The sequence below is a fragment of the Scyliorhinus torazame genome, chromosome 5, assembly GCF_047496885.1.
Source record: "Scyliorhinus torazame isolate Kashiwa2021f chromosome 5, sScyTor2.1, whole genome shotgun sequence".
Taxonomy (NCBI): domain Eukaryota; kingdom Metazoa; phylum Chordata; class Chondrichthyes; order Carcharhiniformes; family Scyliorhinidae; genus Scyliorhinus; species Scyliorhinus torazame.
In genome coordinates, this window is record NC_092711.1 from 289,079,115 (window position 1) to 289,103,172 (window position 24,058).

General features: G+C 48.7%; 1 protein-coding gene across 5 annotated transcripts in view; it reads left to right on the forward strand.

The window, feature by feature from the left end:
• Positions 1 to 24,058, forward strand: part of LOC140421194 (neuronal migration protein doublecortin-like) — a 263,203-nt gene that overhangs the window by 193,661 nt on the left and 45,484 nt on the right. For 4 of the 5 annotated variants that reach the window (XM_072505703.1, XM_072505704.1, XM_072505705.1 and 1 more), the window contains exon 4: positions 14,798 to 14,900. In XM_072505703.1, coding sequence (XP_072361804.1) covers positions 14,798 to 14,900 — 103 coding nt within the window. Of the gene's footprint in view, positions 1 to 14,797; positions 14,901 to 22,319; positions 22,582 to 24,058 lie in introns of those variants that run through there. The other variant, XM_072505706.1, reaches the window with a different exon arrangement.

The window sequence follows — 24,058 nt, forward strand, 5'->3', positions numbered from 1 at the left end:
AATGTAGATGAGGGCCAGGCAATGTATCCTCAAAATTCTCGGGATAAGGATGGTATATAGGTCAGGGTTTGGGTTTCTGATACAAATCTGGTAGCCATGCTGGAAAATGATTGCATATCTCATGAAGATGAAATGAGGTTCAGATGGATGTGCCTCGCAGTCGAAATACCTCCTGTCACATTGGGTGCGACCTAAAGGAAAAGTTTCTAGGGGCGCGATCTTCCCAAAAGGGAACAAAGTCCCCTAGCGAACGTGTTTAGCCACATGCTTCCTGACTCTCGCAGTACTGAGAAACACATGACAAGTCAACGCGACTTGCTTTGAATAAGAGGCTTGAACGGGGAACGCGTGGCCCAGGCCACACATAGACCCGTTTTTTTACAATGGGGAGCTCCGCTCGCCGGAACTCCCTGTTGTAGCGAGAGATCTCCAAGGACCCCAAAATAATCCCCAACCTACTCCCCCCGCCCCCCCCTCAGCCCGAACGCAATATGGGAGGGTCACTGGGCACCCCCTCGCATCCCCCCCCGCCCCGCCCCCCCAACGCCGGGAAACCCAAGCACAATCGCATGCGTGCATAAAATGCCAGCTTAGCACTGCCAACCTGGCATCCAGGCAGTGCCCATGCCAGCTGGCAATGCCACCTGTGCACCTTGGCAGTGCCAGGCTGGCACCCAGGTTGTACTACTAGGGTACCAGGCTGGTACTGCTAGGGTACCCAGATAGCATCAGCAGTGCCAAGGCACCACCCTACCCAAAGGGCATGCAGCTGTGGGCCTCCAATCCCCTTGGAGACCCCCCCCCATGAGTGCCTTTCCATCTGGTCCCCGTTTGTGGGAATCAGTACCAAACAGCGCTGGCCAAGGACTGAACCCCAAAGCCTCAGGTAACTTGGGAATCTGTGCATTAGAGTAAGGCTTACTGCCCCGCTCTAATATGCAGATTTGCTAAAACGGCGGGAGGACCGATCCTCCTGTAAGGTGCTGCGGTGGAGGGGAGGTTGGGACTGGTGGCTGGGATGTGCGTGGGGTTCCGGCGGGCGGCAGATCACATAGGGAGACCGTATCTTGTCGATCGTCGGGGTACGCCACGTAGGCATACTGGGGGTTAGCATGGAGCAGATGGACCCTCTCGACCATCGGGTCCGACTTGTGCGCCCGCACGTGTTTTTGGACCAGGATGGACCCGGGTGCTGCCAGCCAGGTCGGGAGCGAGGTCCCAGAGGACGACTTCCTAGGGAAGACAAGGGGACATTAGTGAGGTGTCTGATTGGTGGTCGTACAAAGTAGTGACCAGATGGAGTGGAGGGCATCCGGGAGGACTTCTTGCCAGCAGGAGACTGGGAGGTTACTGGACCATAGGGCCAGTAGGACGGTCTTCCAGACCGTCCCGTTCTCCCTCTCTACCTGTCTGTTACCCCGGGGGTTGTAACTGGTCGTCCTGCTCCAGGCGATGCCCTCGCTGAGCAGGAATTGACGCAGTTCGGCGCTCATAAAGGAGGATCCCCTATCACTGTGTATGTAAGCGGGGAACGCGAACAGTGCAAAGATACTATGGAGGGCCGTGATGACGGTGGTTGCGGTCATGTTGGGGCAGGGGATGGTGAATGGGAACCGTGAGTACTCGTCAATCATGTTCAGGAAGTACGTGTTGCGGTCGGTGGAGGGGAGGGGGCCTTTGAAGTCCATGCTGTGGTGTTCAAAGGGATGGGAAGCCTTTATCAGGTGCGCTTTCTCTGGCTGGTAGAAGTGCGGTTTGCCCTCCGCGCAGATTTGGCAGTCCCTGGTGGCTGTCCTGACCTCCTCGATGGAGTAGGGCAGGTTGCGGGTCTTGACAAAATGGAAAAAGCGAGTGACCCCCGGGTGGCAGAGGTCCTCGTGGAGGGCTCGGAGGCTGTCCACTTGTGCGGTGGCACATATTCGCGGGACAGGACGTCAGGAGGCTCGTTTAGCTTCCCGGGATGATACAAGATCTCGTAGTTATAGGTGGAGAGTTCGATCCTCCATCGCAAGATCTTGCCGTTTTTTATCTTGCCCCGCTGTGCATTATCAAACATGAAAGCAAGCGACTGTTGGTCAGTGAGGAGAGTGAATCTCCTGCCGGCCAGGTAATGCCTCCAATGTCGCACAGCTTTTACGATGGCCTGGGCCTCCTTTTCGACTGAGGAGTGGCGGATTTCGGAAGCACGGAGGGTACGAGAGAAGAAGGCCACGGGTCTGCCCGCTTGGTTGAGGGTGGCCGCCAGAGCTACGTCGGACGCATCGCTCTCGACCTGGAAGGGGAGGGACTCGTCGATGGCATGCATCGTGGCCTTTGCAATGTCTGCTTTGATGCGGCTGAAGGCCTGGTGGGCCTCTATCGACAAGGGAAAAGCTGTGGATTGGATCAGGGGTCGGGCCTTGTCCGCATAGTTGGAGACCCACTGGGCGTAGTAGCTAAAAAACCCTAGGCAGCGCTTCAGGGCCTTGGAGCAGTGAGGGAGGGGGAACTCCATAAGGGGGCGCACGCTTTCAGGGTCAGGGCCTATAACTCCATTTCGAACTAGGTAGCCGAGGATGGCTAGGCAGTTGGTGCTAAACACGCATTTATCCTTGTTGTATGTAAGGTTAAGGATTTTTGCGGTCTGGGGGAATTTTCGGAGGTTGGTGTCGTGGTCCTGCTGGTTGTGGCCGCAGTTGGTGACATTATCGAGAGACGGGAATGTTGCCCATAAACCGTACCGGTCAACCATTCGGTCCATCTCGCGCTGGAAGACCGAGATCCCGTTGGTGACACCGAAGGGAACCCTTAAGAAGTGGTAGAGCCGCCCATCTGCCTCGAAGGCAGTGTAGTTGCGGTCACTAGTGCGGATGGGGAGCTGGTGGTTGGCGGTCATAAGATCTACCGTGGAGAAGACCTTATAATGTGCGATTCTGTTTACCCAGTCGGATATGCAGGGGAGAGTGTAGGCGTCCAGCTGCGTAAACCTGTTGATGGTCTGACTGTAGTCGATGACCATCCTATGCGTCTCCCCGGTCTTTACCACCACTACTTGAGCTCTCCAGGGGCTGTTACTGGCTTCAATGACCCCTTCCCTCAGTAGCCTTTGGACCTCTGACCTAATAAAGATACGGGGCGGGATTCTCCGACCTCCCGCCGGGTTGGAGAATCGCCGGGGGCTGGCGTGAATCCCGCCCCCGCCGGTTGCCGAATTCTCCGGCACCGGATATTCGGCGGGGGTGGGAATCATGCCACGCCGGTTGGCGGGCCCCCCCCCTGCGATTCTCCAGCCCGCGATGGACTGAAGTCCCGCTGCTGGAATGCCTGTCCCGCCGGCGAGAATCAAACCACCTCTCTTACCGGCGGGACAAGGCGGCGCGGGCGGGCTCCAGGGTCCTGGGGGGGGGTGCTCTGAGCGATCTGGCTCCGGGGGGTTCTCCCACGGTGGCCTGGCCCGCGATCGGGGCCCACCGATCCGCGGGTGGGCCTGTGCCGTGGGGGCACTCTTTTCCTTCCGCCTTCGCCGTGGTCTCCACTGTGGCGGAGGCGGAAGAGACCCCCTCCACTGTGCATGCGCGGGGATGCCGTGAGCGGCCGCTGACACTCCCGCGCATGCGCCGCATGGCAAAGTCATTTCCGCGCCAGCTGGCGGGGCACCAAAGGCCTTTCCCGCCAGCTGGCGGGGTGGAAATCAGTCCGGCGCGGGCCTAGCCACTCAAGGTGATGGCTCGGCCCCTCAAGATGCGGAGAATTCCGCACCTTTGGGGCGGCACGATGCCGGACTGATTCGCGCCATTTTTGGCACCGGTCGGCGGACATCAAGCCGATTGCGGAGAATCCCGCCCACGGTCCTGGGCACTGTAGCGTCTGCTCCTGGTGGCGACGGTTTGCAATCCGGGGTGAGGTTCGCAAACAGGGAAGGCGGGTCGACCTTAAGGGTCGCGAGGCCGCAGACAGTAAGGGGGGGTATAGGGCCGCCGAATTTGAAGGTCAGACTTTGAAGGTTACACTGGAAATCTAAACCCAGGAGAGTAGCTGCGCAGAGGTGGGGAAGGACGTAGAGATGGAAGTTTTTGAACTCCCTTTCCTGGACTGTGAGGTTTGCTACACAAAACCCCTTTATCTCCACTGAGTGTGAACTGGAAGCCAGGGAGATTTTTTGATTAATGGGGTGGATTAGGAGAGAACAGCGCCTTACCGTGTCAGGGTGTATGAAGCACTCTGTGCTCCCAGAGTCGATTAGGCAGAACGTTTCGTGCCCGTTGATGAATACGGTCGTTGTAGCAGTTGAGATGTTCGAGGTCGAGACTGATCCAGAGTCACCGAGGCTAATCGCAGCAGTTGAGAGTTCTCTTTGGGCAGTGCGTGGTCAGCCGAGCTGGGCCCTGGGGGTTTATCAAAGATGGCGGCTCCCCTTGGTCGCACATGGCTGGGGGTGCACAAAATGGCGGCGCCCATCCCTCCAACGTGGCGTCCGCGGAACAAGATGGCAGCGCCCGGGGTCCGCACGTGGCCCTGGAATATGAAGGTGGCGGTGACCGCTGGCCGCACGGGGCCTGTGGAGAAGTTTGTGGTTGTGGTCCGCATTCGCCGCCGGAGACTGCGGCAACCGCACTGGCCTGGCATACCCCCACGAAATGGCCCTTTTTGCCGCATCCCTTGCTGGTGGATGCGCGGGCCGAGCAGCGCTGGCGGGGGTGCTTGACATGCCCGCAAAAGTAGCAACGGGGCCCCCCGGGGTTGCCAGGCCGCCTTGCAGTGCAGGCCTGTGGGGGAATGGGGGATGTCTTGGGTTCGGCCGCGGAGCGGTTCCACGCTGCCCAGGGGGCTGCCGCGAGGTCCGGAACGTAAGCGCGGGCGTTCCTAGAGGCCACATCCAGGGAGTCTGCAAGGGCCCGTGCCTCCCTGAGACCCAGGGTGTCCTTTTCTAACAGACGCTGGCGGATTTGTGAAGATAGCATACCTGCCACGAAAGCGTCCCCGACTAAGAGTTCCGTGTGTTCGCTCGCCGAAACTTGCGGGCAGCTGCAGCTTCTTCCCAACACCGGGAGTGCACGATAGAATTCCTCCAGCGATTCCCCAGGGGTTTTTCGCCTTGTTGCAAGCAGGTGCCAGGCGTAGACCTGGTTTACCGGGCGAATATAGTGTCCTTTTAGCAGCTCTATTGCTGCATCAAAGTCTTCCGCTTCCTCGATGAGGGTGTAAGTCTCCGGGCTCACCCTTGAGTGCAGGACGTGCAGTTTCTGCTCTCCCGTGGGTGCATTTTCGGCCGTCCCGAGATACCCTTTAAAGCACGCCAGCCAGTGCTTAAAGATTGCCGCTGAGTTTGCCGCATGGGGGCTACGCTTTAGACACTCCGGCTTGATTCGGAGCTCCATCCTTTCTTCTTAAAAAACTAGCTTATTAAATTGATGCACGATCAATGACCACTAAAGCGAGGTTGTAGTCCAATTGAAGCCTTTAATAAGCTAGATGTTTCCCCCAGCAGCTCAGGTACAGAATGAAGGCTGCTGGGGCGGCACGGGTTCTTATACCCCGCCTAGCAGGGCGGAGCTATCATACATTCTAACCAATAGAAAGCATACAGTTTCCACCAATGGTGCTTTAGCCTATCAGGTACCGTAATACCTATAATACCACACTATCCAACCATACTTATTCACTTTTTGGGGCCCTGGGGTGTTCCTCTCCAGGCTAGCCCACACTTAGAATTATTTTCATCACTGGGGAGCTGCACCCGCTGACCACAATGGCTCCTCAGAGATTGGGCTGCCATTTTGAGCTCTAGATTCCTCCACACCACTTTACCCACGTGCAATGTCACCCGCCCCCCACCCACACACACACACATGGGCACTATCACATACCACTCAAGGGATGACACCCTGCTGTGGCATCGCTGAGGGGCCCCCTTTTCAGGCCTCCTCACACCCCCTTTTGAGCCCCCCTTCCATGACCCCCACCCTTCCCCTCCCACCAACCTCTGGAGGCCCCGCTTACCACCCCTGCCCCCCCCCCCAGGACCTGACCCTTGGCAGTACCACCCTGGTAACTTGGCACCCTGGCACTGGCACTCTCACAGTTCTCCTACCGGCTTTAAAGTGCCATCCAAGTGCCTTGGCAGCGCCTGTCTCTGACCACCCATGGGCTTCCGATGGCCCAGGAGACCCCCCGAGTGCCGTTCTGCCTGATCCACATTTGGGTGGACCAGTACTAAATAGCGCCCAGGTGGGGACTCCCTGGGGAGGCCGGCCGATGTCGGGAACCCGATAGATCCTGGGTGATCACATCTAAGCGCCTTCTAACCCTATTTCGGCGTGCGAGGCTTGGTCCCGTCCATTGTGGATGGGATCCTGATCGCGAGGCCTTGCGAGACCTGGGAAGATCTCACAAGGCGTTCTGGCTGTCGCGCAGCCCGCAAGAAGCCTCGCCAGGCATCTCGCGGCTGCACCGTGCTCCCTTTCGGGTGCAACGCAGCCGGTAAATCGGACCCTTCACCTCTAGACTAACAACATATTAAGAACAGGTGCTGAATGAGGTGATGGAAACGTGTTGATGCCCAAGCACCATAGCCCATGGTGAGAGTGTTCGGGGGTTACGCATTGGAAAGAAGAAAGAGAACAAGACTTGTTGTTAATTTAAAAATCATGATATAGAAAAAAAATGTCAAAAATTTCCCCCCCAAAAAGTAGAACAGTGTAAGAAAGAGCAAAATGACAGAATAAAGACCTCCATACGTGTTCGTCAAAATAAATCCATGGAATTGTTTCACAGATGCCATTGAATATATGCAGAAAGGTTCCGGATTAAGTGACCAGTTGTCCATGTGCAAGTGGTGTGCACGTGCTCATGTGTGTGCCTGGGCCTGCAATACAGAGAGAGAGAGAGAGAGAGAGAGAGAATGGGAAACAGATGTTTGATGATTACAACTGAATCAGCAGTGACAGGAACCAGAGTGCTGCAGGGTAGTTAGTCAGGAATATCCGTTTCCCATTTCCATTGCCAAGGTGGATGCTGGAGATGTAAAATGATGGGATGCTATGGGTGGAGTTAGACTCAGAGTTGAAGTGGTTTCTAAATGTCTATCGACTTTTTAAATGGAATTGCAGCCTTTAACAGCAATTCTCCTGTTGCTTATCATAATAAATACAGACACAAATAGTCGGGAGAAAAGTGGAAATGATTGCCATGGCATTAATCTTGTTGGAATTAGGTGCATGCCGTAATCCACAGGCACACAATTTCACTCCTTTCCTCCCCTAAAAGCATTTTACACCTTCATGGACGGTGTAGGCCTTTGGGATATAGGTGAAGAGCTGTTGTTTTGTATGAGGCTTGCTTAGAGTGTCAGCAAGCTATTTGGCAGGAAAAGGCATCACAGCTGAGCATATTTTTTGCTCAATCAATAATCAGTTATGCTTATGGACAGCAAGGTGATTGACGAACAAGAGTGGGAGCGCTTGCTAATTCTTCTTCTCTCCACCCTAAGGTGGATGGGCTGAGGTCAACTGTAGTGCCTCAATGATACATGGAGTAATAAGCATCAGGCAACTGACTGACTAACATACATGGTTGCATGTTCCAGGAAGAGGCCATGCTATCCATGCTTGTGTACCTCCGGTTCAGATGGTTCATTTACACTTAGAAGGCCTAAAAAAACTGCACAGCAACATTGACTGTTCTTGAATATTATTCTAGTTTTTGTAGTTACTCAGATACGTTTTACGATCTGCCAGATTTGCTGTGATGTGATAACAGATGGGACTGTGGAGGAAAAACGGGATTTCTGGCAGTGATGGTTTTTCGAGGTGTGACGATGCAGCACCCATTAAATGAACTTGGGTCTTGCAGAGCAGGAATAACTTACATTGCACAAAAACACACACACATTATAGGTGAGCAGTACCACAGAATCCGTTGCTCGATTTATTGCAAACGACTTTAGATGGTTTGTCAAAATGTCTTTGAGTTGAATCTCTGCCACCATGACACCATCTTACAGTTCTGTGTCAGATTTTAGGTCTGTGTTCTCAAAAGTGGTGAGCGATTTCTGCGACTTTCTTATGAGCTGGAATATGACTCAGGCTTTGTTATGAAATGAAAAAATGAAAATGAAAATCACTTATTGTCACAAGTAGGCTTCAAATGAAGTTACTGTGAAAAGCCCCTAGTCACCACATTCCGGCGCCTGTTCGAGGAGGCTGGTACGGGAATTGGCCTGCCTTGGTTTGCTTTAAAAGCCAGCTCTTTAGCCTGATGCCATTAACAATTATGGTCATCTGGGGTGATTCCCTACTATATACGGGGAATATGAATAGTTCAGCTTTTAATGCTGTTGTCCTAAGTTGTGATCTTAGCCAGCTGGTCTCCTTTTTTCTGAAGGGGGTTAGAAATGAAGTGTATCTATGTATCGTGTTTTAAAATTCCTTGCATTCTTCAAGTTTAAGAGAGAAAACGACAACGATAGAAAGATTTTCACAGGCGTGACAGAACTGGGCATCCTGATTGACTCATTCTTACTGTCTGTGTCTCCCGCTCTCTGCGTTTCTCTTCCCCAGCACCAATCCAAATTTTGGATCACTAAATACTGGCACCAATTTTTATGGCATCTGCTTTTCATTACTATCGGAATTTTGTTTAATGCAGGCTGAGCTGCAAAGAACAGGACTGAGCTGTTCTACAGAATGGTGACTAACTTCTTCGCTCTGGTGCAGGATTTTTAATTTGTGATCAAACGGCAACCAATCATTGAATTTTGCTGCACTGTCAATTAGTGTCCAGAGGGCAGGGCAGGCCTGTCACCCAATTAAGGATAGAGGGCAGGCTCTCCAATCTGTAATAGGAGGCCTTCCAGGACTGAGAGAGCTGGAGCCTGCTGTGCAGGTAAGGTTGAGAGGAGGTGCATCCACCTTCAGGTGCCCTCTCAGCACTTCCAAAATATTTTAAGTTCAAAAATGGCCAGAGATTCCGGATCACCTTTGTGGAGGTATTGCCTCTCCACGGGGCAGCCTGCAATCACAGCTGTGGCCAGCAAGTGGACAGAGGCCTCAAGGTCGTATTAGAGCATTGTCTCTCCTGGCCTGCCACCAAGAAGCTACCATGCACCCAATACCACAGCATACTGGAAAGTCCTAGTCAACCTCCGATCAATGGCCTCGTTTGGATTTTTTAAATCAACTAACAAGCTCACCGCCACATGAGTTCTGCTCCTCATCTGCCGTGGAGATGGGATGGGTGCTGGTATACTGCTATGTCGGCCAGCAGTGCAAAATCAGGCCAGCATCAGCCTCCGATAATTCTGCCACAGACCTGCGCTGGTCACAATGTCCAAGAAATTGTACCAGACAAAACAAAAATGCTGGCCTCTGAAGCAAAGTGGAGAAAGACTTGCAGACTCTCTAATTATGAGGTAAACATTTGAAACCACAACCCCAGTGCAATACTCAATAAGTAACTCTTTTATTTTTCATGGATAATCCTCTCTCACCCGCACCTGTGCCCTTTGTAATGAAAGGAAAGCAGTTCAAAATAAATACATTTCTACACACAATGCCAATTAAGCACTTTTGTAAGGAAAGAGTATTAATGTGAAGGATTATTCTTTTATTTTTTGAAATCATAATTATTAAACACCAAATCCCAAAAAATTAAAAGCATATCAACATCTAAAGAGAATAATATACAAATGACATAATCTAATAACAGTATTTGATGAATAATAATCTTTATTGTCACAAGTAGGCTTACATTAACACTACAATGAAGTTACTGTGAAAAGCCCCTAGTTGCCACATTCCGGCGCCTGTTCTGGTACACGGAGGGAGAATTCAGAATGTCCAAATTATCTAACAGCATACCTTTCGGAACTTGTGGGAGGAAACCGGAGCACCCGGAAGAAACTCACGCAGGCACAGGGAGAACGTGCAGAATCCACACAGACAGTGACCCAAGCCGGGAATCGAACCTGGGACCCTGGCACAGTGCTACCCACTGTGCTACCATGAAGAGCAGGGATTTCCCTGAATAAAATATTCCCTGCAACCAAGAAAATATCAAAACGCAGAAGCCTTGTAACTATTTTAAGTGTATATTTTTCTCTGTCCTGAACATTAATCAACATTAAATGCCAATATGAAGCTATGGATAGTGATTTATGATCATATCTTTCACACCAGAGTTCATGACCTTTTAATAACCTGGAGGTGTACATTCATCTGCGAACTTGAGTGGTGATATATTGTACTTGTGAAGATTCCCTATGCATGGTATTTCTATTGAAATTGTAAATGTGTGCTTAGCATATTTATCATTTTACGACAAATAATAAATAGAATAATTAGTCACAACAACATTGCTGATATTGCACTTGGTAACTCAGAGGAAGCATCACCTCCTAAATTAATTTACTCTGTGTGATCTGATAGTCTTCATTATTGCAAGAGTTTCACTTTGAATTTCAATTGCAAGACATCACTGGTACATTGCTGGAACTAATTCTAAATATTGATAGAAATGGCCAGCTTACTGGTGGTGAATGTGGGATGTCCCTATTGTAGAATCATAGAATTTACAGTGCAGAAGGAGGCCATTTGGCCCATCGAGTCTGCACCGGCCCTTGGAAAGAGTACCCTACCCAAGCCCTCACATCCACCCTATCCTCATAACCCAGTAACCCCACCCAACCTTTTTGGATACTAAGGGCAATTTAGCATGGCCAATCCACCTAACCTGCACATCATTGGACTGTGGGAGGAAACCGTAGCTCCCGGAGGAAACCCACACAGACACAGGGAGAACGTGCAGATTCCGCACAGACAGTGACCCAGCTGGGAATCGAACCTGGGACCCTGGAGCTGTGAAGCAACTGTGCTACCCACTATGCTGCCCACTGTATCAGACCCTTATCCTACAGTCAAGAATTCATGAGAGTTACGATGCGAATGCACGTTTTCCCCTCCTTTCATGGGGAAGCAACGACATTATTGTTGATAACAGTTTCATTTCAAGAGGTTCCGGTGATTAAACTCCATTTTGAAACTGAACAGAACATTGAGGTACTACTCAGCCGGAGGGTCAGTTATATGGGTCAAAGTGTATTGCTGTACATCTAGCAGTGCTATTATGCAATGAGTGAAAACACAGGAGTTGGAAGCGCCTATTAACCCATTGAGTGCAAAATGTTCTTTGCACATTTAAAATTGTGGGCGATTGCTTCATGGGCAGCACGGTAGCATAGTGGTTAGCACAGTTGCTTCACAGCTCCAGGGTCCCAGGTTCGATTCCCGGCTTGAGTCACTGTCTGTGCGGACTCTGCACGTTCTCCCCGTGTCTGCGTGGGTTTCCTCCAGGTGCTCCGGTTTCCTCCCACAGTCCAAAGGTGTGCGGGTTAGGTGGATTGGCCATGCTAAATTGCCCTTAATGTACAAAAAGGTTAAGTGGGGGTTACTGGGTTACGGGGATAGGGTAGATACGTGGGCTTGAGTAGGGTGCTCTTTGTCAGGGCCGGTGCAGACTCGATGGGCTGAATGGCCTCCTTCTGCACTGTAAATTCTATGACTACTATTGACTGAATCTGGTGGAATTAGAGAAACGTTTACAGCAGTTCTGAATTTTCAAAGTTCTTTGAATAGAGCTAATGATGAACTTGACTCTGTGGGAACAGATTTAATAGTTCTTTTCTTCTTCCATACTTTAGATCCATTTAAGTCATTTATTTCCAGCTCACACAGTACAATCACTTGCACAATCACTTTGACCCTGGGATGACCTTGAATTTCCAATTTCACATATTGAAATTTTTGGAGTGAAAGCTATCATCAGTTCCAACAATTTCCTCATCTGTTATTTGAATACTTTAAAATGCAAATTAATTCCCTGTTACAGGTTTTCATTTTCTGTAGTACTGCACTCTGAACTACTTTAATTTGGCTCCCTCCTTGTGCCTGAGTCTTTAATTCTGATTTGCATAAAATTAATGCACATTTTGTATTGGGAGTAATTTGAAGAGCAACTTGTAATTCATTTACATATTGAGCACTTTTCACCTGAGGGTACATCCAGTCTGTGTGGCCCTTTGTTCATTTTCATTTTGTGTTGTATACATTTCCTAACACCCCTCAATGGTTAATGAAAGTCATTTTTGTGAATGAAAACAAATATTATTTTTCTCCTGGTTGCTGACATACATTGCACGATTACAGGCATCGGAAAATGGAGAATTGATCACCCAGCTTCAAAGGCCCGATATTTAAGCGGAAACAGGGAAAAGGAGAATGGCTGGGAAACATTCCTGCTCTTCCTGGCCCACCAGACGTGCCGTGAAAAGCAGTTACCATATAGAGCTGGCATTCCTTCCACTGCCAAGTTTCCAATCTTTGAGATCCGGGTCCAATTCTGGCCTTGTGTGTCTGTATGTAGTTTGCCGTGTCTACGTCGATTCCCTCTGGGTGCTCTGGTTTCCTGCCAAGTACAAAAATGTACAGGTTGAATGGATTGGCCTTGCAAACTTGCGCCATAGTGTCGAAAGATGTACAGGTTGGGTGGATTGATCATGATTAATGCACGGAGTTACAGGGATAGGGTGCTCTTCCGGAGGGTCGTTGCTGACTCGATGGGCTGAATGGCCTCCTCCTGCACTGTAGGGATTCGATGGGATATGTTAATATATGTATGATAACTCACTTGTTCTTACTAGAAAACAGATTGGGTACAATTTAATGGAGGTGGGTGGAACCTCAGCTGCCAGTTAACTTGGCGTGAAGCCAAAAATCAGTTTCCTGATGACGGAATAAATTTTAGCAATTACATTCTCTGGACTTTAAAGGAGCTCCCCGATGTACAATGTTGGGAAGACCTTTAGCAATGCATCAGCAAGACAGGAACGCTGGAATGAAGTCCACTCTCCAAATTAAGTTCCCCACTAGCGAAAATTAGAATGTTCATTTTTCCGACTGCACGTAAGTGGCATACACCTGGTGAGGTAGATATCTTCCATAATTTACAGTGAGTTGCTGCTGCATTATCCTCTTTAGGGAGTGTCTCTAAATGACAGCTGATGCTCGAGACCGGGTGGTGGCAGTGTACATTGCATAGAGGATGACCAAGGAAGGGAGGAATGGTTAGCGGGGAAGAGTGGAGCAGTTGCCGGGCAAAATAGAAAGGATAGTGCAGCCTGTATGGGTGGTCTTTAAATATGGTGCCCATGATCCCATGAGGTGATGGTGACTTCCTGCCCACCCTTGCCACAATATTCACCATGCTCCACACTGATACATAGATAATGAGCTGACAAGCGCAAGATCGCGCATGGTCAACTGTCCCACCCCCAACTTCGAGTTCCTCTCTCGTCATTCAACTTAGACTCTAAAAACGGAAGAAACCGGCCCACGGTTCTCACAGCACAGAACTAAAAATGCTGGGGCTTTCTGCATCTCTGTTAGAATATTACAATGTGGAGATGCCGGCGTTGGACTGGGGTGAGCACAGTACGAAGTCTTACAACACCAGGTTAAAGTCCAACAGGTTTGTTTCGATGTCAGTAGCTTTCGGAGCGCTGCTCCTTCCTCAGGTGAATGAAGAGGTCTGTTCCAGAAACACATATATAGACAAATTCAAAGATGCCAAACAATGCTAGGAATGCGAGCATTAGCAGGTGATTAAATCTTTACAGATCCAGAGATGGGGTAACCCCAGGTTAAAGAGGTGTGAATTCTCTCAAGCCAGGACAGTTGGTAGGATTTTGCAGGCCAGATGGTGGGGGATGAATGTAATGTGACATGAATCCCAGGTCCCGGTTGAGGCCGCACTCATGTGTGCGGAACTTGGCTATAAGTTTCTGCTCGGCGATTCTGCGTTGTCGCGGGTCCTGAAGGCCGCCTTGGAGAACGCTTACCCGGAGATCAGAGGCTGAATGCCCTTGACTGCTGAAGTGTTCCCCGACTGGAAGGGAACATTCCTGCCTGGTGATTGTTGCGCGATGTCCGTTCATTCGTTGTCGCAGCGTCTGCATGGTCTCGCCAATGTACCACGCTTCGGGACATCCTTTCCTGCAGCGTATGAGGTAGACAACGTTGGCCGAGTCGCACGAGTATGTACCGCGTACCTGGTGGGTGGTGTTCTCACGTGTAATAGTGGTATCCATGTCGATGATCTGGCATGTCTTGCAGAGATTACCATGACAGGGTTGTGTGGTGTCGTGGTCACTGTTCTGAAGACTGGGTAGTTTGCTGTTATAGTATATATTATATTAAGAATATTATAGAAACAGATCAAATGTGTGCGCATGGCTATTCCTTGTGTGATGTGGAGATGCCGGATTTGGGTGAGCACAGTAAGAAGTCTTACAACACCAGGTTAAAGTCCAACAGGTTTGTTTCGAATCACTACCTTCTGGATCTGTAAAGACTTAATTACCTGCAAAGACTCGCATTCAAAGTATCGTATTGCATCTTTAACTTTGTCTGTATAAATGTTTCTGGAACCCACCTCTTCATTCACCTGAGGAAGGAGCAGTGCTCCGAAAGCTAGTGATTCGAAACAAACCTGTTGGACTTTAACCTGGTGTTGCAAGACTTCTTTCTGTGCTCACCTCAGTTGGACTTTGACCTGGTGTTGTAAGACTTCTTACTGTACTCCTTGTGTGGCAGACAGTCGGCTCAGGAAATATTGAGGTTTGTTCAGTTTTCTTCTGAGGTTGAAGAATTTTTTTTCAGAAATTTGAATTGTATATGGTCTGTGGAAGGAGCATGCTTGGATTAAATAAAATTTTCTTCATTTGTTTTTTTTAATACACTAATAAACTGCCGTTTGGTTTCTGCAGGTGTCATGTCTACAGGATTTCTTTGGCGATGATGATGTGTTCATTGCTTGTGGTCCAGAAAAGTTCCGATATGCCCAAGATGACTTTTCGCTGGATGAAAATGGTAAGTATCTGTATTGTTTAAGATGACGGCCATTGCATGAAACAATGCCGATATCTTTGGCACTTTGACTTTGTGTTTGGAACCAGCCCCAGATAGTTGACATAAAAATGTGTCACTTACTGAAAACTACCAGAAGTGAACTGAATTTTAGCCAATATGAGGATTCGCCCTTTGTGAACATTAAACACACATCTGGATGTAATGTGTTTTTTTTTGACACTTAGACGGTGTATTTCAATTATTTGGGAATAGCCACTTCAGCAAGCTCAGATGATCATGAATTAAACAAAAATATCACAAATGAGTCAGAAGGTTGTGTCCCTCCCCAACAAATGTTCTTTTAAAGAGCTGCCAGTATATGATCCTTCTCAAGAAAACACAATTTTTGCTCCCTTGCCTCTCACTTGATGAAAATTCACTGAGGAACTAGAATAAGCGACTCAGAAGCTTACTAATTCACGTTGTCATCTCCTCTGATGTAAAGTCAGGGAGCTCTGCATGCTTGCACCTTTCAACCTTATCCTGCCTCCCATTGGCAGTCGCCTTTTTAATTCACACATTAAAATATCTGAAGTCCTCTTGCTGCTGACCCAGACACTGCAGACCAACTTGCATGAAGACGGGAAAAGAGATGTCTGCCTTAACACCGAACTTTTGGCGGCGAGTGCAAATCCTGTGAAACTGGTCTGGTAAGTATTACTTAAGTAACTGATAATGTGTTTAATGCCTTTCTTTGCAATTACTTTCAAGTTCCGAATTCATCCCCGTTCCTTCAAATTCTGAGCATGGTCAGTTGGCCCTGTCATCTCCCGACTCCCATCTGTCTTCTTGAATCAGCATCATGTTGTGCATCGTCCGTGTCCTTCAGGTTTACCATAATTTTATTATTTTCAGCAGACTTTCTTGGTGCATGATTTTTGCATTTTATGTCCTAATCGGTAATCTAATCATGAATTGAGGTTTGCTACTGAAGGATCTGGGACAGAACAGTACGGGGAGTCTTGACGGGGATGTCATTTACAGGTTTGATGGTTTGGCCAGCATTTGTTATCCATCCCTATTGCCCTTGAGAAAGTAGTGGTGAGCCGCCTTCATGAACCACTGCAGTCCATTTGGTGTAGGTACACCCACACTGCTGTTAGGGAGAGAGTTCCAGTATTTTGACCCAGCGGCAATGAAGGAACGGCGATACATTTCAAAGTCAATTTGGTGAGTGACTTGGAGGATAACTTCCAGCTGGTGCCGTTTCCAAGTATTTGCTGCTCTTGTCCTTCTAGATGGCAGTGGGCGTATGTTTGGAAGCTACATTCATCCACGTAAGTGGAGAGTATTCCATTACACTCCTGACTTGTGCCTTGTAGATGGTGGACAGGCGTTGGGGGGTCAGGGGATGAGTTACTCGCCGTAGGATTACTAGTCTTTGACCTGCGCTGTAGCCAGAGTATTTATATGGCTAGTCCAGTTCAGCTTCTGGTCAATGGCAACCGCCAGGGTGTTGATAGTGAGAGATTCAGAAATGATAATGCCATTGAATGTCAAGGGGCGATAGTTTGATTCCCTCTTGTAGGAGATGCTCATTGCCACGTTTCGGCATTGGCCGAAGGCTCTGTTTTGATAGATTTTTCCTTGTTAATGAATTCAGATAAGTTTAATAACTCTGTACTTAGCTGTTTTTTTAATGAATTAAGAGTACCCAATTATTTTTTTCCAATTAAGGGGCAATTTAGCGTGGCCAATTCACTTACGCTGCACATCTTTGGGTTGTGGGGGTGAGACCCACGCAAACATCGGGAGAATGTGCAAACTTCACACAGATAGTGACCCGGGGCTGGGATCGACCCCGGGTCCTCAGCACCGTAGGCAGCAGTGTTAACCACCGTGCTGCCCACATTTAACTCTTCAATGGTCCTTAACGTGCAAATGGTACCTTCTGCCATGACATGACAAGATTTCTGATTAAAACTCCATTTCAGTTTTCTGCACACTAGTCATCCTTTAATCATTTTATATAATGTTTCACCTCAAGAAATAGTCTTCAAAAATATATCTGCATTCAAGCAGGGAGAGATTAATGTAAATCTGATGATGGCTTGTCCAAAAGAAATATACATGTTATGCTTCTAATGAGCTTCTCCTCCCACGTAGGAGATGACTATGTTAATGTTTTGCCAATTTATTTTTCTCTGAAACCCTCTTCTTGTCTCTGAAAGCACTGATTACTTGCTCGCCTGCAGTTGCACAAGTACTACTGCCTTGCTGAAGTGACGTTTATTTGCTTGAGTCTTGACATTGACTACGCAATCTAACGGCCGCATGGTGCCCAGTGTGGATCCGTGTGAGCCAGTTAAACCACGTGGGAGACCGATCTCAGCAGTTCGCTCCCATTGGCAGGTCTTCCGGATCAAGCCGGGATGTGACAGGGTACCAAATAACACCAATCGAGGGCAATCTCCTTCTCATTAACAAAATGGACGCCCTATCTAACTGCCTTCTGGGATCTAACCGGTTCCCCAGTGGGAGGTCATGCGGGGCGTCCTTTAGCACACCTGTTTATAAATGGGAACCCAGCACAATAGTTGCTGTGGGGATCGGAGGAGGTGAGTAGCCATTCTGTGCATCGGGCATGCAGCCCAGGGGCACTGGAGCAGCTACCCAAATGATTAGGAGGGGCTAGGGGAGCCCTCGGGTGATGGGGGGTGGGGAGGGCAGGGGGTCACACATGGGCCTTTGGTGGGGTAGGGTGAGAAGCTCAGAGCTCGTGGGTCCTACAGGCCATCCCCCAGATTGTGTGTACCCATAACAGGGGCAACTGCTCATGTCCTACCAAACACCTCCAGGACAGAGCCCTGTCTGTGGCAATATGGTACAGGTCACTTTCAGTTCTGACTGCATAGCTGAACACTATTGTTAATAGGGAATTAGCAATGCTAGTTATGTGATCTCAAGTGGTGTTGCAGGTTGTGTTTGCTGATGTGTCTTGCTGGTAGCTGCAAATGCTGAAGGCTATGGGTAGGATTCTGTGATCCTGAGGCTAAGTGTTGACGCCGTAGGAAACACCGTCGCGTTTCTTGACAGCATCAACTCGGCCTCAGGATCAGCAATTCTGGCACCTACAGGGGGCCAGCATGGCACTGGAGCGGTTCACGCCGATCCAGCTGCTGATCCCGGCGTCAACTGGGCGCCGTGGGGTCCGCGCATGCGCAGAGGCACCGGCGCCAACGCGCGCATGCGCAGTCGCTCCCTTCAACGCACTGGCCCCGACGCAACATAGCGCAGGGCTACAAAGGCCGGTGCAGAAGATAGGAGGCCCCCAGCCAGAGAGGCTGGCCCGCCGAACAGTGGGCCCTGATCGTGGGCCAGGCCACATCAGAGGCCCTCCCCTTGGGCGGACTCCCCTCACCCCCACAGACCGCCCCCCGACCCTTCCACGGTGAGTTTCCGTCGGCTGAGAGCAGGTGTGGACGGCGCCGGCAGGACTCGGCTTTTTTACGACTGCCGCTTGGCCCATCCTGGGCCGAGAATCGGTGGGGGGGGGGGGGGCGCGTACAGTGGCCCCTGACCGGGGCCGCGCCAACCATGCCGACGCCGATGGCGCCGATTCTCTGCTCCATGGAGAATCGTGTGCTGGCGGCGCGGCGCGATTGGCGCCGGTCGCGGGAATTCTCTGGCCCGGACCCGGGCTAATAGAATCCCGCCCCATGTATTTGTTTGCTGTTACCCCTTTGCTTTTCTTGCCTGGAGTAAGGAAGGGGAGGATGCAAGATGACCTGCTGCCATGCTGGAGAAGGAGAAGGGGGGCTCTTTCTCTCTTCTGGTATGCTCTTTGTCAGTGTGATATTTCCCTTGCTGAGGAGTCTACTGCTAGAAGCTGCAGGAGGGATAGAGAGAGGCAGATTGATCCGAATAAGCAACTTGTAAAAGGTGTTGAAGAAATGCTATTGCAGATTTCTCGTGACTTATTGTATTGTTGATTGTTTAATGTTTCATGCCTGGAGGCCGTGAGCTTGTTTGCTGCCATATCCTTGTATTCTGTGGCCTGGAGCGAGGAAAGAGAGGATGTATGATGACATGCTACCAGCCCTGGCAAGGGGTGCTCTTTCTCTCTTTTAGCATGCTCTGTGTAAGTGTGACTTTGAGAGTCTACTGCTGGATGTTGTGGGAGGGGGAGAAAGAGGCATTTTGATCTGAATGAGCAAATTGATGAAGGTGCGTAAGAAATGCTTTTGCAGATTGCTGGTGACTTTGTAGTACTGTTTTGTGTTTAATGCCTGGAGGCCATGTGTTTGTTTGCTGCAGCCTCTTTTGTTTCTGTGGCCAGGAACAAGTAAAGGGGATGTATGATGACGTGTTGCCAGCACTGGAGAAAGGGAAGGGGGGGGCTCTTCCTCTTTCCTGGCGAGCTCTGCTTCGATGTGACTTTCTGGTGTGATTTTCCACTGTTGCGAGTCTATTGCTAGGAGCTGCAGGAGGGGGAGAAAAAGGCGGGTTGACCTGAATGAGCAACTAGATGAAAGTGTTGAAGAAATGCATTTGCAGATTGCTAGTGGCTTTATTGTACTGTTGACTGTTTACTTGGTTTTCTTTGTATAAGTGAACGCTGTAGCTTTGTGTTTGTACCAATATTTTGTCGCAAACAGGTTCTTGTGTATGGCACAGTGCCTTTTCCTCATCAGTTAATGATTTGTATGATATATGGACTGTTAAGTAGTTTGTTTTCAACTATTGTATAAAGGTATTGTTGACCATTTAATAAACAAAATAATCTCAAATGCATTCTTGTGAGTACACATGCCATGTCTCAGATGAGTGTCATTGCTTACATTCCAATCAAACTGTGAGGCCTGGACACTCTGCTTGAACCTTGGAGCTGTCAACCCCACTGAGGCAGTAGCCAAAAATCAAACATTCAAGAGCTGGACTTCAGCACTGGCCTGAGCTCGGTTCCCCTGATGTTCCCAGCAAGGGTTTGGGGTCTAGGGTCTCGGGGCCCCTGCAGTGACTGGGGGTGAGTGTACAGAGCGGGATTCCCCCAGCACAACTGTCTCATTGAACGGCACTCTGAGACTCGGAGAGAAGGCGGGACACGTGAGGGTCACTTCGATATCGGTGACTGCTCTACCCTTGGTCACCCCGGTGATCTCTAGGGCCCATTCCTCAATGACGGTAAGGACTCTGATGTCCGGCACCCTGCCGCCCATCTGGGTCCTTTCCCACCAACGTCTTCTGCAGATACAAAGAGGGCATTATGATCCGCACACCTTATGCATGGTGGGGTCTCTGGCGGGTGACATGGGTGGGCACAGCTGCTGGGCATGGGTGGGTTGTGCGGGTGGGCGCCAGGGTGTGGCATGGGATGATGTTTGGGGGGGGGGGATTGTGGGGTGCCAACCACAAAGCTGTGGGTCAGGGGAGCTGTGTGTGGTACCGATGCCCGGGGGCCCGTGTCAACTTACACATGCAGCCTGGTGGAGATCATTGGTCTCCTTCCTGCACTGGACTGAAATCCTCCTAGTCACGCTGCCCGAGCTGACGGCTGCTGCCACTGCCCCCCAGGCGCCATTGGCAACCCTGTGGCTGGACCTCTGACTGCCCCGGGGCAACAGGCTGTCCCATCTTGACACCATGGCATTCAGAAGCCTGGGCAGGTTGGCATCCCCGAAGCATGGAGCAGGTCTGTGTGGTGGCATGGCTGTGTGCTTCTGGAGTGTGTTCGGAGGGTGCAGTTTATGTGCTGCTGCCCCTTGTTAGCAGGGGGCTGCTGGGCGCAGTCCAGGTGAATAGCGGTGGGATGGCCATTTCCATCCTGAGTCCTGCGGAGGATCATTTCCGGCCCTAATGGATGTTAGACACCGGCTGCGGTCTCGCCAGGTTGGCCGTCAGGAAGCACCCGGGAAGTCACGCTTGCTGCCGCACTTCTCCTGTTAGATTGCACCCTGAATATTAGCAGACATTCAACTATGGAATTACCAAAAGGTAATCAGGCTTCAAGATTATCCTTCGTATATATCACTATATACACAGGGATTTAGAATTTTTGTTCTCTGTCGAAAGACCTGTTCCAGATCAACTGGAGTGAAGAGGTAGTTAGTTGCCGAGAGGAATATAAGAACATAAGAACATAAGAACTAGAAGCAGGAGTAGACCATCTGGCCCCTCGAGCCTGCTCCGCCATTCAATGAGATCATGGCTGATCTTTTGTGGATTCAGCTCCACTTTCCGGCCCAAACACCATAACCCTTAATCCCTTTATTCTTCAAAAAACTATCTATCTTTATCTTAAAAACATTTAATGAAGGAGCCTCAACTGCTTCACTGGGCAAGGAATTCTATAGATTCACAACGCTTTAGGTGAAGAAGTTCCTCCCAAACTCAGTCCTAAATCTACTTCCCCTTATTTTGAGGCTATGCCCCCTAGTTTTGCTTTCACCCGCCAGTGGAAACAACCTGCCCGTATCTATCCTATCTATTCCCTTCATAATTTTATATGTTTCTATAAGATCCTCCCTCATCCTTCTAAATTCCAACGAGTACAGTCCCAGTCTACTCAACCTCTCCTCGTAATCCAATCCCTTCAGCTCTGGGATTAACCTAGTGAATATGAGTGGGAGCTTACTGCTGATTGGTCAGGCTATTATGACCATTATAAGCCTGGACATGTTTACACTCTTCCTGCTGATTGGCCGACTGTGTAGAATGGATGGTGGTGTGTTTCTTGATTAAGGGTAACCAGATGATACTGATGAGAAGGTCTCTGTCTTGGGGGACAGTATAGAGTTGGTAGATCTGCATAGCTTCCCTGGCATGTCTTGCATGCCAATGTGCAATGGGTCAGTTAGGTTTGGAGTTAGACTGTTGAATATGGTAGTTATTAAGTTAAGCATGTTTGACAATAATGTTGAGGCCTATCAGTCCTTCCAAGGAAATATTTTAAGGTAACAATTGTTCTTTTCAGAGCAAAGGTTTACATGGTGTAACCATAAATTCATCTTCCTCCGTGTTTCTGTTATCACCATGTAAACCTAACATTTTTGATCTCCGCAAACGCTGCTGAGAGTGTTAATTCACTAAAATTGTCTAAGCTTGAACCTTTTCAAACTCCTGACTTCCATAGGTTGGACAGGGGAATTGATAAAACCAGCTCTGATGGCAGTGATATATGACTATATTTTCTTTTTACTGATGTTTAAGTGGAAAAACAGTTAAGCTGATCCATGGATAAGCAAACCAATCTCTACAAAGACTTGGCTGATGTATCATTGTTTTCCCATCTCCTCATGTTCATATGTTGTTCAGCAGATCTCACTTTAAGAGTGTCCATCGTTCACCACACCAGCTACTTGCTTTTTTTAAAAGGTTATGATCTCTAGCTCTCAAGAGCTTGCTGCCTCCTGACAATCCTCCACCTTTTCTTTCATTCAGGGAGGAAGCCATTCCACGGCACACAAAAGCAGGATTCCATGATTTAAAAAAGGGACCAGAGGGATCAGGCCCAGAACAAGTGAGCCTTCAGTCCATCTTCTGCCTGCTGCCCCACAGCTGACCACCTTTCCAATTTTTACTGCATTGGTTTGGAAGTCTGTAGGGGAGGGTCCTCTCACATTTTACATGTGCTTTCAACTTTTCTGTTACTTGTCAATAGTTTTGTTTAACATCCTTTAAATAAATGTTCTTTGGTCACATGCTTCAAGTGTATTCTTTGGCTTGGCGGCCTCCATAGTTTCAACATACAAGGAAGCAAAAGTCACCATTCCTTTATTCCACCCAATGGTGCATTGAGGGGGTTTAAGCTTCTGACTTGGCAATTCTAATCACCTGATGAATTTCTTAGACTAATATTTCTTAAATGTTACTTTGCTGAAAGCTGCTCCAGAACTTTATTAAACAACATTTTCAATGGTCAACACAGTTTTTTTTAAAGTCTCTTTGACATTACATTTAATTCCTACTGCTGTTATTTATTTGCTCTACTTCTCTGTTTCAATCAATCTGAGCTGGTAGGATGCACAGTGCTTATGCCTGGGTGAGTTTTTAAGCTCATTCAAAGCTCACCCACTTCCACAGAGTCAAAATCCAGCCCAAATTGTCAATTATTCTCAGTGAGGTTATTGGTGCAGTCATCACCTTGTGTCAACTTTAATCAAAAGACACATTTGTTTTCACAAGTTAAGTCTTTTTTGGTATTGGGACAATAAATAACCTGACTCTGGAGAACATCTGTGCTATTTAACCAGCATTGAGTACATTAACATCAATATTTATTTAGCAATATCTGCTCCTTAGATAAATGAAGGGAGTCTCTGCAAGTGAAAACTTCAAAGTCAGAAATCCAAATAATGTCAGCCAGGGTTCATTGGAAAACTCATCCAAATGGATTTGGAAATGACCTGGAACCTTCCCTGATGATGTGTTAGGGAGGGGTGCCCTAGGAATGCCACGGTAGTTTGCCTGAACATCCTGGTTTTGGAGGTTTGAATCAACCGAGATTCAGACCTTATTTTTGTCTAGCCATTCTTGTAGGAAGCTGCACAAATTAGATGCTGAGAGAGGACGGCTTTCAGCTATGATGTCCTCCATTGTCAAATGGCCTGCCAACACGTGAAAAACAGCCACTTTGGGCAAGTCACTGGACACCTTCTGTCAAGAGTCAGCACCTTCAAGTGTAGAGGAGAAAACATTTGTGGGGAGTACGGCTGTTTTAGAACTCTTGGCACAGTTGCTCCCTTCCCCAGGTTCTGTTGTCTCCAGTTAAGTGAGACTCTCCAAAACAGGATGCAAATTTGACAAGAGGAATGTCATGTGATGCTCCTAACACATCACCGTCAGCTGAGTGGCAAATTATCCTTGGAGATTATGGAATCCTCTGATTTTGCTAACCTTCTGAATTTAAACTGTGCAAGAAGCCAACATTGTTCTGCAGATATTGTTTTATGTTTGAAATTTGCAGCTTTTGGATAAGCAAAGGACTGGAATTTCCTTGGAGCGACATAAATCCTGCTTACTTGTGTAATTACTTTCTGACATTTCTAATGAAGTTACAGTGGCTGAATGAAAGCAGTTGTGAGGAGATCTCCAGGCTAACACTCCACAACTATTGTAAAATATTTGGAGGATATTTTCACATGTCATGTTTCTAGACATTATGAACTGACTCATCTTCA